General features: G+C 51.7%; 2 protein-coding genes and 1 long non-coding RNA gene across 5 annotated transcripts in view; all 3 read left to right on the top strand.

Moving 5' to 3' along the window:
• Positions 1–4,447, top strand: part of DYNLL2 (dynein, light chain, LC8-type 2) — a 7,338-nt gene extending 2,891 nt beyond the window's left edge. For both annotated transcript variants that reach the window (XM_010573823.1, XM_010573824.1), the window contains 2 exons: positions 732–870; positions 2,576–4,447. In XM_010573823.1, the coding sequence (XP_010572125.1) occupies positions 739–870; positions 2,576–2,713 (270 nt within the window). In that variant the 5' untranslated portion in view covers positions 732–738 and the 3' untranslated portion in view covers positions 2,714–4,447. The remainder of the gene's footprint in view (positions 1–731; positions 871–2,575) is intronic.
• Positions 4,448–6,091: 1,644 nt separating this feature from the next.
• LOC104835688 lies at positions 6,092–12,655 on the top strand. Of its 2 annotated transcripts, none has more exons than XR_774770.1 (3): positions 6,092–6,460; positions 6,555–11,479; positions 11,729–12,655. It is a non-coding gene; the product is annotated as an uncharacterized LOC104835688 (long non-coding RNA). The 2 variants fall into 2 exon arrangements; XR_774771.1 differs by having other exon boundaries at positions 6,092–6,891; positions 7,030–11,479.
• Positions 12,656–13,264: 609 nt separating this feature from the next.
• HEATR6 (HEAT repeat containing 6) overlaps positions 13,265–15,559 on the top strand; it is a 19,987-nt gene continuing 17,692 nt past the window's right edge. Inside the window, exon 1 of the mRNA XM_010573821.1 lies at positions 13,265–14,470. The gene's annotated coding sequence lies outside the window, so the exon portion shown is untranslated. The remainder of the gene's footprint in view (positions 14,471–15,559) is intronic.

Here is a 15,559-nt window from a genome sequence, read left to right as displayed (position 1 = left end):
GTGGGTGGGAAGGAGGCTGCTTTGTCAGGCCCTAGCTGTGCTAGCTCTGTGGTGGGGCTCGCTTCCCCCTGCCCTTGTTTCTAGGCTGCAGCATGGTGTTAACCTGTTTCTGGCTTGTCAGACCGGCTTTGTCCCGTGGGAACAGCTGAAGTCTGGGTTTCAGTGGCAGAGCAGTGGTGAGGTGAGGGAATGATGATAGGCTGAATGTGAAACAACACTCCTTCCAGGCTAAACTAGTAGCAGTAACTGTAACTCCTGGTGTGGAGTAGAATAAAAGCACTGCTGCTGTTAACATGCTTCTTGAGCCTCCCAGCTGGAGACACAGGCAGTTTGGGATCTGTTGCTTGCAAGGCTCTGAACAGATGGTGCTCCAAACCACTGGTGCACCTGGAAGGCAAACTTGGCTGTAGCCTATTAATGTATAGGAGGGCTGTGGCTCTCTGCAGATCCTGTCTCCTCCCACACAGTAAGCTTTTTCTGCATGTGTTTAATGCAGGTGGTGGTGTTGGACTATCTCTGATCTAACCTCTGTATAGTGCCAGTGCTCCAGCTATAAGGGGCATCTTAGCCTGGGACTACTGTAGGCTGCCCTGATAAACTCACCCTGGCCATAACAGGGTGTTTGTAGTATCAGCTTGTGACGCAGCCTGCCATAGAAAGGACAACCTCTGATGCACAGGAACCTTCTCCGTTCTTGGGAAGGGATTAAAGGAATCTATGTTCTGCCTTAGGTTCACGATGTCTGACAGAAAGGCTGTGATCAAGAATGCGGACATGTCCGAGGACATGCAGCAGGATGCTGTAGACTGTGCTACACAGGCAATGGAGAAGTACAACATAGAAAAGGACATTGCAGCATATATAAAGAAGGTAACTATGGGATGAGGGGGCTGCTCTGGCTGAGACTTCCTGAAGCTCTAAAGTATGTGTGCCTGTTGTGAGCCTGAGTGTCTGAGACTTCATACTTGCATGTTTGGAGGGAGAAGATGCTTTCTTCTTGGCTGCTTTACTGCTATTCCCAAGAGGATGGAGTGACTTCTCCAAGGTCAGAGGAGGGCCAAGGCAGAGCAGGGCCTGGTCTGTTGCTCTGGCAAGCTCTGAGCAAACAGTGTGAGTGCTGTCCCTCTGGATTTGCCAGCCTAGAAAAAGCTGGCTGCAGTCTCTGTTTAGGACTTGCTCAGCAGATACTGCTGCTTGACTTGCACTACCAGTGCAGGGTGGGATTACTCTGTTTCACTCAAAGTGGGCAGCTGTGCATGTGTGGTTCTGTCTGCCATGTTCCTGGCTCTGGGGTGGGTGGTGTGGAGGAGGATGGGGCCTTGTGCTGGCTGGCAAGGTTGTGAAAGGTGCTGTGTGTCGTGCTGTGAAAGCTGCCCTGGCTTGTGAAGAGATGTCTCCCCGTTTGCAGGAGAACATTAACTTAAGTCTCATGCTTTATGGCATCTGGGGAGCTGTCAGTTCCCTCTGTAGCCACCCCTCTGAATGGTCAGGCAAAGTGCTTTTGAAGGAGGAAAGTGTGACTTCATAGGCAATGCAGTCCTGGCACCTGGTCTAGCTTTTGGGCCTTGCTTGTAATCTAAGCTTGAATGTAAAGGATTCAAAGGTGTCTCCTAACTTCTCAGATCACTTTGAGGCAAGACTTATCTCAAAGTGCTTGGGGCAATGCAGCCTGTAAAGTGAGTGAGTGCAACAGAAGGCATCCAAAAAGAAGTTGGCCTTTATTTCCTGAGAGTGTGTTGGGAGGAGGGAAGCAATTTGATGCACCTTCATGCCCTGGCAAGAAAGCCTTTTCTATACTTCAAAGGTTACCTGCAAAGAGCTCAAGCTGTCTTGCTGCTATCTGAGGACTAGCACTTGCTTTAATCTTGAATGTTGAGTCTGTTCTTCTGGTTCTGTCTTGGGAGGGAAGGGTGTTCTTGGGAGTTGTGTATTAATTAGAGGGAGGAAAATGGTCTTTAACCCTATCTTAGCTGCTAAGTAGCAGAAGACTGACTATTAAGCCAGCATTCAGCTTGCTCACCTCTGACCTCCTAGGTCTCCATGTGCTGTCTGGCCTGTGAATTTGCCTGCTCATTTTCAATGCAGATTTTCTCCCCTTTATGTGAAGAAGAGTCCCAAAGAGCAGAAGCCAGACTTCTTCCTTTTTTTAGGTGACCTTTAAGCTCAAATGCCTTGCTGGAGCAGACATGCCAAAAATCTTTTTTTATTTTTTTGTGAGTGGGTTTGGAATGGGAGAGGAGAAATATTCCCCTGAGCTAGCCTACACGCAGGGCTTGAATAGCACTGTACCAAGGAGAGCTCTTGTGTCTGCTCTTTCTGCCCAGGGCTGATGGGTGCTCCAAGTCTCAGGAGATGATTTGCTTGTGTTGGATCCTTCAAGCAATCCAGCGCAGAGGTCTGGTTGTGTTGGTCACTATCTTGCTTAATATAATAGTGTCTTGCATTGGGGAATCTAAAGATGCTGCAGGTGGGAGGAGAGGCGATAGTGTGTGAACAGAACCAGCTAAGAATTTGTGCTTAGAACTATTTTCATGTGGGCTTTCTTGGCCTTAATGCCTCTCTTCTCTTTCTTCAGGAATTTGACAAGAAATACAACCCAACTTGGCACTGCATTGTTGGCAGAAACTTTGGCAGCTATGTAACACATGAGACAAAGCACTTCATCTATTTTTACTTGGGTCAGGTTGCAATTCTTCTCTTCAAGTCTGGATAGGAAGTAGGAGCAAGTGAAATTTGGACTGTAATGCACTGATGGCTGAAGCCACGACTCCCTTTAACATGGCTATGCCGCTGCATGGACTGTATACTATATTTAATGTGTATATGTTGCAGTAAAAATCTACTTCTGTTTAGTTGCCTGGGAAGAAGGCGGCATTTTTTTGTTACTGCTTTTTTTGGTTGTATTGCACTAGGAAACCTGTAAATGCTTAAACAATGGCCTTTACATGGGAAGAAATAAAACTATTCCACAACAGCTCCCTCAGTGGTAACTCCTTCTTTGAGGCTGGGAAAACTTCTTTGGGCAGGCCAAAAGACCCTGACTTCCTTACTGAGTTTTATTAGACTGTTAATCTTGTAATGAGGAGCAAAGCCAGTGTGAGCCTCTGTACCCACCCTGCAGACTGTAGAGAGCTGGCTCTCCCAGTAACCTCAGTGCAGGTACTTAGACCTTCCCTGAAAGCTGGTGGGGTGGCTCTTGATTATGTGGCTTTCGCACACAAGTTGAACTCCACCTCGGACTGTGATAAACAGACTTGCAGCTGGCACCCTTGGTGTTCTCTTTCAGTGCCCATCACTGTATTTTTGGCTCTGCTGAAACATTGACCTAGACTTGTAAGCAACTCAGCCTGGTCTAGAAGACTTCAACAAACATCCCCCTGAGCTGCTGCTTGCTGCAGAAAGCAGCATTCTGTGGCTGAAGTCTTTAGACCTTGATACTGAGATCTAAAGCCACGTGGTCCGTCCCCGAAATGGAGTAAGATATCAAATTGGTGACTACTGACAACAGCTCTATTTGGCATGTTCTTAGCCAGTTGTCTCAACACTGCCTTAACTTGATGCTCTCCTTAAAGCAAGCTAGTCATGTGGAAGACTTGTAAGTGGCCACTGTCTCCTTTTTTATTTTCTGTAGCTGATAAGCTATTTCTGGAGGACTGTCCTCCATGTTCTGATATCTGCTTTTGTTCTTAAAGCACAGTACCAAGAAGTTAAATTTACATGTGATGTTTGTGTGAAGGAAACTCATGTGACATCTGCTTCAAAGGCAGACAAGTGTCTTGGTCTCCAATAGGTTCAGCAGTGATGTTGTCTTAGTATGTACTGACTCTTGGATTACACTGCAGGAAGTTCTTTTCATCTGGGTGTGGAGAAATGCTGTGTGATGGCAAGTAAATATCTGGTGCTTGTCATAAGGTCTATTTATTGGTTTGTTAACTAATGCATAGACAATATCACTGGGATGATGAGTCTGAGGTGAATTTGGTGTTGGTAATAAGTCACTGCTGGGGGAGAAAGGGCAGAGCGAAGGGAGATCTTCATTGTGAAATGACTTGATGACCCAGGTTGACTACTTCCTGAAGTAAAAGTCCTTCTTGTCTCTGTGCAAAATCCAAAGTATGCCTAATTTTGTAATATTGATAGAACAATGTTGTAACTAGAAAGAATGTAGCTGTCATAATTTCATGTCGATGGAAATGTCTGCACTGGGGTAATGTGCCTTGGACTGTCTGGGGCACTGTTGTGGTCTTGTCTATTCAGAACTCCACTCTGGATCTGAAAGGAGAATGTTTTGGGTTTGGTTTGTTTGGGTTTTCTTTTTCCAAGCATGAGTCTAATGTGAACCTGTTCACGGTCTCTCGTGGAGCAAGATCTGTTCCCTTCATAACTGCAATGGCTCAAATACCATTTATTTTTTTTCAAACATTAAAGGTGAATTGACACATTTAAACAGCCTCTAGTTTCTTCTTCATTGCCAGCTGTTCCAAACAAACTGCTCTTGTCCAGAGAGGTGAGCTGTGAGTTCTCTGCCCTGGAAGATGCTGATGACCCAAAGGAGGCAGGTCTGCAGAGGGAGAAACTTGACCTGAAGAGCATATGTGGCCCATCTGTGCTGGTGCTGACCTCCAGCCTGGCTCAAATGCTGTGCCAGAAGGAGGGATTGAGGGGAGTGTGTCCTGCTGCAGCCCTGATGGGATGCTTCTGTGCCAAGTAACCTAGATTTGGAGGCACTGGGGCTAACCTCTTAATGACTTCAGACAAACTGGGGGTGGTCTAGCAGCTGGGGTCCTGGCTCCTGTACACACTCAAAGGTGTCTCCCTGCTCTGTGGGAAAGTAGGTTTCCCATTCAGGCTTCCTCCCTGTGCTTGGTAAAAAGGTGAGATCTGAAACCTTTGCCGGTTGCCTGAAGCTGATGTGTGATTAATGCCTCTTGCACTGCAGGGGCTCTGGGCTTGCCCTTAGCCTACCCCCCTAAGCTTGCTATCTTGCTCCTGATGCAACCTAAATTTGGGGTTGTGGCCTCCCTGATATTTTGGAAAAGCTGTGGGCACTTACCAACTACAGTAGCGTAACAGCTACGCTGTGGAACAGTAACACCAGCATGAGAAACAAGGGGAAGTTGAGTTGCAGACAAACATGACTCATGCTAAGCAGCTATAAAATGAGCTGAACCCAAAACTCCCAAGTAAGCAGCAGTATGGCTGTTACACACAGGCAGTCTGCTGTAAACTACACCTGGCAGTACTGAAAAGTGGAGGTGGTTTCTACTTCGGGAGGAGCTGGGAGTGATGGTCCTCCCTCAGTTGTCCTAGACAGCCTTTTAGCTAGAAGTGTAGTTGCAGGGCTTCAGCTCCAGCTGTGCTGGGGCTCTGCACTCCTGGCCTGGCTAGGTCTGGGTTAAGGCTGCATCTCCAAGAAAGCATTTGCAGCCTTGTGGGGCTGGGGTAGTTGAGCCCCCTTGGTGCACAGGGCTCTTACTCAAAGCAAGTGGCAGAGAAACTGGCTCCTGAATGCCAGCTGCAGCACAGGAGCCTGCTAATCCAAACCTGAGGTGAAAAGCTTTTCCAGCCTGAGTTCCGTCTCTGGGAAAGCACCCCTTCCAGCCATGTATCCAGTGGCTGTGGAGCTGGTATAAATTGGTCCCTGGCAGGATGTGGAGGCCCTGCCAGGGCTGGAAGGATGGTGTGCCTTGGAGCTGACGCAGGCAGGTAGAAAGTGTGTTTTGGTGCTTCCTTGGATGTGTCACTGCAGCGGGAGTCCTGCTTCAGGCCAAGGAAAAGAAGCTCTAACTCACACCTTTAGCAATTAGGCAGTGAAACTGAGCCCTGCTTACCTCCCTGTAACCCCTGCAATGGACACTGGTACTGTGCGTCCTCAGCCTTCCCCCTGAACCATCTTTTGCAGAGCACTGGGGCTCTGGAAGATACAAACTGCCTAAAGTTAAGCAGTGCCTCCCTCTACATGGCTGAGAGCAGGGTGAGGTTTTAACATGGAGCTTTCTGTCCCTGCTGCTTTCCCCTCCTGCTCCCCAGCAGCTGACATGGCTTTTGGCTTTGACTTTTTCCATTGCTGGGCTCCACTTTGTCTCCAGTTTCCACCAGGCGCAGGTGTCCTGCATGATGCCTCGGAGCGTTAACTGTCTCTGTGCTGGAGAGGCCAACCGTGTCCCTAGGATGGCTGCTCAGTTTCAACGGGGGCAGTAAGTTATTTGGAAACATCTGGATCTGGGGCACTGAGTGGAGGGTATGTATCTGGGGGAAACATCTGGAGAAAGAAACTGCTTCCAGATGTGTTTGGGCAACAATGCTATTTAAATGTAAACTCAATATAAGTTACTGTCCTGCTTTACAAGCATTCAGAAAACATCTGATTGCAGGGGAGTCCAAGGTGCTGGCTGCTGCTTGTGGGTGGAGGTCTGGGTGCAGGACAGTGTCTGCAGATGTGCATCTGCATTTGCTGCAGGTAATGGTGTGGTTCGTGGTTGGGGAGAGTGTCACATTATTTTCTCTTGTACAAGCCAAGTTATTCAATTCCTCATGTTGAATATTTCTTCCAGATGTGGCCTTATAAAAGCAAAGCTTTGCGGCACTGAAGAGCAGACAGGCTGGTTTTTGGTAGCTGTGCTCCACGTGTGTAACTACTAGACATTATATAGGATTCATTCTTCTACAGAGGGAGCACAGTGTAAAGCCGCAAGAGAAGGTTTGTGACTCCGTTAGCAGGGGGAGCTAGCCTTGCTCCCTGCCTGCCTGGCACAATGTTCTTCCCCTTTCTCTGTGACCACCTGGGACTCTGGGAAGGGACAAAGTGATGGTGACGTCCTCCCCACCCTGGGCATCCTGCACAGAGACCAGGCATTGCACCCTGCTCCGGTGGGAACACCCAAGCTGCAGGTCAGCGCTCTCCTTCCCTCCCATCCAGCAAAGCCAGCCTGCGGCACTGCCGTTGCAGTGTTAATCTTCCCCAAGCACGCGGAAGCAGAGCCTGTCACCGGTAAACCCGGTACCCAGCAGACGTGTTCCTTCTCATAGTGCTTTTGTGGGAGATTGGAGATGAAGAGAGAAAACATGGAAATAATTTTTATCTCGCTTTCAGTCTCTGATGGGTAAATCCTTAGGAGGCCAGTGCCACGCACGCGGTGAAGGAAGCAGGACTGCCATCCCTGCCCACCCGAGGTTTCCCTGCTTTGTTCTATTTATTGAGCAACGATTCTAACACCCTTTCCCAGACTGTGACTCATAGCAGCACTGTCTGTGCACAAGCCATGCGTCTCGGAGCGCTTTATAGAGGAGCTGCAGGAGCCTTGCAGGAGCCAACTGTGTTTATTAAAAGATGATCAGATGTTTCCTCCCTTAAGGCAGTGTCTAGCTGAGGCTGAGTAATAACTCATTACCAACGAGGCAAATAACTGCTTATCATCAGGTCAGCGCCTTCACCAGCCCTTCTGTTAGCGACGGCAGGCACCGTGCTTCTCCTGCCCCGAGCACCGGTGGTCTCGGCACCCAGCACAGGGGGGTGAGAAGGGAGCTGCCCTGCAGGACCCCGCTCCAGTCCCTGTCCCGTCTCCTGCTGGCAGCTGGAGCAGGGGCAGCCCCAGGCTCTGCTCCGCTGCTCAGCAGGGTTTGGCCCTGGGTTAAGCTCAAGGAACAGTTTTATCCAGCCCTGGTGTAGCTTTTTTCCTCCTGCCTGTGGAAGCAGGCTGCTGTAGTGGCCTCACAGTCCACGTCTTTCTTTCCTAGTGCTGGGGATTCAGAGCAAATGCAAATGCACCAGAGCTTGCTGTGGCCTGGTGGAAATATCAATGGTGGGTCAGCAGAGGTGCCCTGGGAGCGCTGCCAGGGCCATGGGTGAGGTGGGATGTCATGCTCCGCCAACATCCCCATGTGTTCCTTGCTGCCCAGCGAGGCAGCGCTCACTCACGGGCCTCTCTCGAGGGCTGGGCTGGAGGGAAGGCAGTGGAGAGCGGGGCCAACTCTCATCCCCTTGCAGGACACGGGGCCGGGACCCTCGCGGTCTTGGTCAGAGCCTTTCCTCAGACGCCATCCTCTGGCGCGGCCGCCGCGGTCCTTCCCTGCCAGATGCCATGGCATCTCTCCACGTCCTTTGTTCCCTCCCTTGCTTGCGCGTCTCCGTTGATTTATGGCCGTTGCGGGGCAGCCTGACTGCAGCTCAGCTGCTTGCCCAGACCCCAGTTGGGCTGCGTGCCGTCGCCTCCAGCCTGCCAGGCAGAGAGGCTTTTGGGGAGACATCCAACCCCCCCTGTGCAGTAGGGCCCCCCTGCATTTAAACATGTGCACGGCCTTTTCTTTCACCTCCTTCCAGCCTGCGTGTGAATGAAGTGCTTTCAGGGGGAGGAGATTGCTGGGAGCCCCGCTCTCCCCATGCATTGGTTGCAGCCCGTAAAAGCATCCGAGGAATTCGCCACAGCGGTCCCAGTGCGGGGTGAGCTCAGTGAAAGCCACCCTTTGTTCCTGCAGCCCTGGCCACCAAGTCCCACGCAGGGACGGGGCTGGAATCTGCAGAGCTGGACATGTGCTCCCGCCGGCACGTCGCCCTTAGCGGCCCTGCGCGGGTGCCACACTGCACTGTGGCCATCAGGAAAGGGTTTTCCCGTGTCTTACCCCAGCCAGGGTGAGCAGCCTGGGGTTGAGCGGCATTAGGTGCTGCCGGGGCACGATGAAAGGATTTCCCCCGGGTTTACCAGCAAGGTTGAGCGCCTGGCGGTACACACGGCGTGACCCCAGCTTTAGCCCCGTGCTGCTTAAGCTGAGTCAGAGGAACGGAAATCCCTTCTTACACAGATATTTTCCCACTAAGTGTTTGATTACAGGTTTGGGGTTTAATCTCGCCCCCATCTCACGCAGTTCCCCGGCTGGCCGTGCTGCTTGCCTGCTGCCTGCCGGGCCCGCTCCGGCAGGAAAGGACGGAGGGCTGACACCGAGCCAGGACGTGCCTCCGCTGCAGCCTGCACACAGGCGGCTGGCACCCAGCCCAGAACATGGCTCTGGAAAAAAATAAATGCCTTTTTTGTTTTTGAGGAAAGCCCAGAATGCTTCGACAAGGACAAAACCTCTTCCTAAATCCAGTTTTAAAAGTCCTGTTTTCTCTCAGGGTTCAAAATAACCTGGCCAAAAGTGTCTGCTCCTTGGTGGCCTGTGGGTCAGTTTGGACGGGGTAAACCTGGACCCACATTGCAAAGGCTCCTTCTGAAACCATGGCTTGCAGGGGGACTGAGGGACAGCACCCATGCGGCCCCCTTCCAGCAGGGTCCCCACCCATGGGTGCTGGTGGTCCTGCTGGCAGGGGGTCCCTGGACCTTTTCTATGCTGTAATTAGCAGAAGAAAACTATTGGGTGACTCAGCAAGCATCGGGTGCCAGGCCAAGGCTTTGTCACTGTCCTGCAGCAAGACTGACACGTGCAATTCAGACAGAGCCTGGGCTGGCTAAAGATACCGCGTTACTTAAATATTTTATAGAAAATCATTAAGCAATTAAATCTGGCAGATCTCACATCATAGAAAAAGCAGGTTGAAGTCTGTGCAGTAAACAGGGCACCGCTTCCCGGTCGTTTGGGATGTCTTCTTGGAGTCTTAACTCCAATCCTTGCTTCAGAATAACTATAATTATCTCTTAATTGCCATTATTGTTTAACATTTTAGCATTTGCAAGTGCAAACTGTTACAGTTTTCCATGCAGATACAATCAGTAGCCAGGGTTCACAATGAAAGCAATTAAAATCCTGTGATTATTACAAGCCTGCATGTCTATACAACAGCTTCAATCTGCATAACTTGCCAAGATGTAGGCTAGAAACTCAGACAAATTTAGCATTTATTTAGTAACCCAGCAAAGCTACTACCTCTTGCTGCCTCCAATGATTTGCATCTACGGCACTTTTTGGAAGGACGCCAGTGTTGAGGGGAGGGGAAAGAAAGCATTTTCTAGAATACATCCCTGGAGAATATACAGCAAAGATAAAATTATGCACATGAATTATGCATATGAATTATGATTTCACTCCTATTTTTGTTGGGATTAGCTCATGTTTGGTGTGCATCCCTGGCAGGTTGCTGGCGGTTCGGCAGCTAGCAGAGCACTCTTTCCAACTCCCAGCAGGTCACTGCAGTTTCGGGTCCTGCGTTCCCCGCTCCACCAGCAGCGGCCTCCCGTGGGCTTGCAGAGCTTCTTGGGGACCCAGCCCACCGGTAACGATGGCAGCCCCTGCTCCTTCACCCCTCTCCGTCTGGGCAAGTAGTTTTTCTGTGTTAATTTACGGCATCTCTTCTGAAAACATGTGACGGATGAAAACAGATTTAGGTGTAAAACTAAAAAAGCAAGTCTGTGCTATTTTGTATAGAGGGGGAGGCATTTGCAGGCTCCGCTGCCACCAGCCACACTTTCGCTGGTGTCCCCTGGGTCTCCACCACCTCCCAGGGAAGGCGGACGTGGAAACATCCCAGGCTCTGCCAGCTCTGGGGAGATAAAGCCCGAAGAAAGGAGGAGCGCAAGGGGGAGACAGTAGCAGCATTTCCCAGATCTCCACACCAGACTCAGCTGCAATCCCAGCACACAGTCGATGAAAGCCATGTTAAATAAAGCCAGCAGTCCTTCCAGGAGAAACAGCTTGGGAATCCTGAGCCCTGTTTCCAGGAGGGCTGGTGACCCCAGCCCATGGGGGTTTCCACGTGGAAAGGAGGCTTAATGGCCCTTGTTGCAGGGGAGAAATTACCCTAATTAGCCAAATGTACCCAGGGCAAGGAGCAGGCTGGGCCTGAGCAAGTGGGGCTCAGGGATCCAGGTGGGGGGTCCAGGCTGGGGTAGGGCTCAGGGATGCTCCCCAGCCGGGTCCTTCCCTTGCTATCCCACACGCTCTGTCCCATCCCAACATCTCATCTCTGCTGCTGCCTTGGAGTAACATCCCTGACAACCCAGCAGTCGTTTGCAGGAGAAAATGAGATTAGGAAAGTATTTCAAGTATTTGTGTCTGTTATCCAGTGGCAAACAAGCCCAGAGCCAGCGCTGTTTGTCCTGTCAGCTGGCTGGCAGCTTGGGAAAGCAGCCGGGAAGGCAGTGGGAGACACCTGGAGATAATGCTAGGTATCAGGGGCTGAATTTGCACATGCCTTTGGGGAATAGTAAATGTGTAGCATGGTGCAGGCAGGGGAATTCACTAAATCTCCCTCCCAGGGATGGAGTACCTGTGTGTGCACGTTTGCAGGCACCTCTTTGTGGCTGGGGGCTCCCTGGGACAGCCCCTGCTCCTTCACTGATCTCGGGTCTGGGGCAAGTAGTTTTTCTGGTCCTCAGCCCAGCCACTCTCCTGCTCTCTGACCTGAGGAAGTTGCCTGAGAACCAGTGTTGCTCGGAAGGACAGCACAGCTCGTAACACTGGTATGTAATGCATGGCAACGCTCCGCACGGTGCAGGCAAAACACAGGCAACTTGTGCAGCCACATGGACTTCCCCACGTGCATGAGCAGGTCAGAGGATTGGGGATTTTTCTAGGTTCAGGTGTTTTTCATCTGCTTCGAAATGCTGCTGATAGGAAGAGAAAAATCAGTAAAATTGGATGGTCCCAGGGAAGAGAACCAAAGGCAGGACTGATGGAAACAGCGGTGTCTGGGAAAGCCTGGGACTGAAACCCCCAAAATTCCCAGCTGAGTTGTGGGCCAGTTACGCTCCCAGAGCAATAAGATTAAGATGCACTCTCTCCATTTTGCCTTTTACAGGAAGAGACACAGCTGACAAATCTGAAAGGCGAGGAGGAGGCAGGGAGAACCAGCAGCAGCTCCCAGGTCATCACTTTGTCAAAATCAGCAGGTATCTGCCGTGCCCTTGAGCTCTCTATTGTGGCTCCTGTTTAGTTTGGCTTCCCCATGGCAGCTGTCACCCTCCCTGCATTATCAAACCACCTGCCTGAATTTCAAGGAAGTCATCCATATATTCAACAGGAATATCAATTTCCAGGAGCTCTTGGGGGCCTTCAGATCAGAGCAGCTAAACCAGGGATTTCTGCTGAGCTGTGCTCACACCACCGGAGCTGGAATTTCTTTTGGCTGGGATGTCTGCTGGGGGGCTGCAGGGAGGTGGGCTTTTGTTTAAGCTGTAACCAAACAGGGTTGGCAAAACGTTGTCAGCGTTTGCCTGGCCTCAGCCCCGCTCCCTGGCACCCGGAGGAGCATGGATCCCACTGCGAGCGACAGCGAGGCCAGCTTCCCCCGTGGTCTGTCCAGGGGCATGGCGCAGTGCTCGGCTGTCCTCCTGGGGCTGAGCCCGCATCCCAGCAGCATCACGGCTGGTGGGACCCAGCCCAGGAGAAACGAGCCCAAGCGATGCAGCCTGGGGAAGGACACTTTCTGTGCATGTTTTTAAGCCAAATGCGGCTCCTGAAATCAACAGAGAAGGTGATTCCTTTGCAGCCTGGGGAACCATCCTGTCCACATTCTTCCCTGGGACCTTCGAAGGAGCTGAGGAATCCAATTCCCACGAATTTTCTTTGAAAACACCAACCTAAAATTGTAATTATGGCATGCTGTATTACAGGGGAGGAAAGAACCCACCAGACTGTAACTACCTTGTTTTCCTAAGACATGAGTTTTGATGATGTATTAAGACTTACATTTTTAACAATATTATGTTGGTTAATGTGGGAAGATGTTCCTAACATTAATGAAAATTTCATAGACTGACTGGGGAAGAAAGAGACCATTTTATGTCCCCTACCAGATGGCCCAAACCAGCTGCTCACTTTTTTCTCTGAACTGTGATTCTAATGACTTCTCTGTCCTTTGAAGTCTGCTTCTGAGCTGCTGAACCAGATGTATTTGCATGATAGTAGCAGAGCATGTTTAATAGTTGCGGACTTGTGCTATTTTCCCTCGTGGCCACTGCTGGATACTGCGATGTTTGCTCTCGCTTGGGGGTTTTGAGGGGTGAGTAAATGCGAAGGCTTACCAGGCGCTGGTAAAATGTGTCTTGGTGTAACATCACTGGCTTCAGTGGAGTTCTTCCCTAAACCCACAGCATCTCTACCCAGCTCCCAGCTTCATAAACTCATGCAGTGGTGTCAGTCTGCTTTCAGTCACAGATTTATTAGGGCCTTACAAAAGCAGGGGCTGCTGTCAAAACGCACATTTCAGCACCATTTTAAAAACAGAGGACAAGAAGAAAGGAAGAGCTTTAAATACATATTAAGAAGTGTTAAAAATAATAAATCACAAAATAAAATGGTGACAAAAGGGACAAAACCAAAAAAGGTCCCCGAGTGGGGGTTTGGTAGAAATTTATGCCAAGCAGAGCAGTTGGGAAGACAGCATTGACGTTCCTGGCTTTGAAATTTCAAACCCAATGGAGCTCCGCCTGAGTCCATCCCCAGATACTGCAAACCCCTGCAGAGTGACAGAGCGGCAGCGGGTGTTGGCCAAGACCCCTGGCTCCGACATGGCCACCACGTCGAACCCACTGACGCTGTGGGCCTGCAAAAGGCTTTCCAGGACGGAGCAAAGTGCCGGGAGGTGCTGCCGCAGGGTGGGTGCTGGGGGTCTCCCCACTCTCCATCCCAACCTGGGTCCCGGAGCTGGCCGGTGCGGTGGCAGGGTTCAAACCAGCCCGCAGGCAGTGGCTGCATTACACAGCACCCGGCTGCGCACAGGAGGGTGCGACTCTCAGGCAGCACTTACCCACGCGCTCGATGAGCTTTCACACCAAAACCATGCGTGCGTTTCTTCCGACAGTGACGATGACCCTCGCACAAAGTCTCTGCCGGGGCGAAGGTGGCCACATGCTCCTCTTTTCTACGCTGCCTCCCAGAGCACTTACAGGATATCAAGCAGCTGCCCTCCCCAGAGCGATGGCTGGGCTGGGAGGGCAAAGAGCTCTCTGAAATCATCCTTGCACAATATTAATAGCTGGTACTGCTTGAGGCTGTCTCTGCTATTTGTTTCACTATGCCTGCCTCAGAGGCCTGTTAGGGACTTGTGGGGAACAAATAATAAAGAATAAATGGAATGATAAAGGTAAGAAGCAGAGCAATTAGCCATTACCAGACAGCCCAGGGCAAAGAAGAAAGCCAAGGCAATGGCGCTGGTGGCACAGCATGTACTTTTCTTACTCAAGGTGCTCAGTCTGATAAGGAAATGAAAGGAAGGTAAAGCGAGGTAAACCGCCGGTAAGGCTGTCTCTCGAGTGAGGTACCAGTCCTTGGCTTCGCCTGGTTGTGACACGGAAGGAGAGGACACCATGCCCTGACCCTGCAGCCCTCCTGCTCCTTTCTGGGCGATGCGTATCTCCGTATTGGCAGCCGTCCCTGTGCAGCAGGGCAGTAACGCTTGGCTCGTCCCTGTTCGAGTGTATTTCCCCATCAACTGGGGCCTTTCGGTCCTTGGCTTCTCTCCTGGGATCCTATTCACAAGGAAATGCCGGGAGACCGTCGGTTAATTTGATGTTACCCATCAGCAATAAATTAATTCCAGGTGAGGTGCAGATCATATTTGGAGTAATGTCCTTAAGGCGAGCAGGATTCTCTTCCCAACCGCCAGCCCCCTGCATCCCCAGTGCTGCAATCTGTCATGTCCCATGTCTGTGCCTAAGCTGGGTACAGACAGATCTGGGACGAGGCAATAGGGGTGGGACAGGAGTAACTGAGAAACACCAAGTGTCCACGATGGTGAAAATCTACAGTCCCCCCCACCCCAAAACTGCTCCCCCGGGGAAGCACGGCACATGGCCGTGCAACAAGGCCAGGCCTAGGGCTTCTGCCCGGGGCCGGGGACCCTCAGGCTGCAGCTGGGATGGCTCCGGGCGTTGTGGTCACAAACACGGACGGGCAGGGCCACCTCCCGCGGCCCTCCCCAGCCACCGGCACCGCTCCCGCCCGGGGATGTGTCCAGAACCACCCGGAGCCCCGCGGGACCTGGTCTCGGGTGGGGAGGCGGTGAGACCCGGGGCCACAGTCGCTTCCCCGAGGGAAGGCGTTCGTGCTTCTCCCGCCGCCCTGCGGTCATGAATTCTCCTTCCTTCCTGGGCTAAGTGTCCTGAGTGTGGCAGGGCTGTGAGGGTGGCACGGCTGCGAGTGTGTCATGGTTGTGAGCATGTCATGGCTATGAGGGTGGCAGGGCTGCAAGCGTGTCATGGCTCTATGTCACGGCTGCGTGTTACAGCTGTGAGCGTGCCACGGCTGCAAGCACGTTATCGCTGCGAGTGTGTCACAGCTGTGAGCACATCATGGCTGTGAGCACATCATGGCTGTGAGTGTGTCATGGCTGTGAGCGTGCCACGGCTGCAAGTGTGGCAGGGCTGCAAGCGTGTCATGGCTGTGAGTGTGTCATGGCTGCAAGTGTGTCACAGCTGCAAGTGTGGCAGGGCTGCAAGCGTGTCATGGCTGCGAGTGTGTCATGGCTGCGAGTGTGTCACGGCTGCGAGTGTGTCATGACTGTGAGTGTGTCATGGCTGTGAGTGTGTCACGGCTGTGAGGGGGTCACGGCCGTGAGCGTGGCACAGTCGTGACCGTGTCACGGCTGCCTGCGTGTCACGGCGGCGGGCCCTGTGCCTGCTGGACGCCC

The sequence above is a fragment of the Haliaeetus leucocephalus genome, unplaced genomic scaffold (genome assembly GCF_000737465.1).
Source record: "Haliaeetus leucocephalus isolate CR32 unplaced genomic scaffold, Haliaeetus_leucocephalus-4.0 Scaffold395, whole genome shotgun sequence".
Lineage (NCBI taxonomy): Eukaryota > Metazoa > Chordata > Aves > Accipitriformes > Accipitridae > Haliaeetus > Haliaeetus leucocephalus.
The sequence above is the reverse complement of the archived record's forward strand: the minus strand, read 5'-3'. Positions and strand labels throughout refer to the sequence as shown.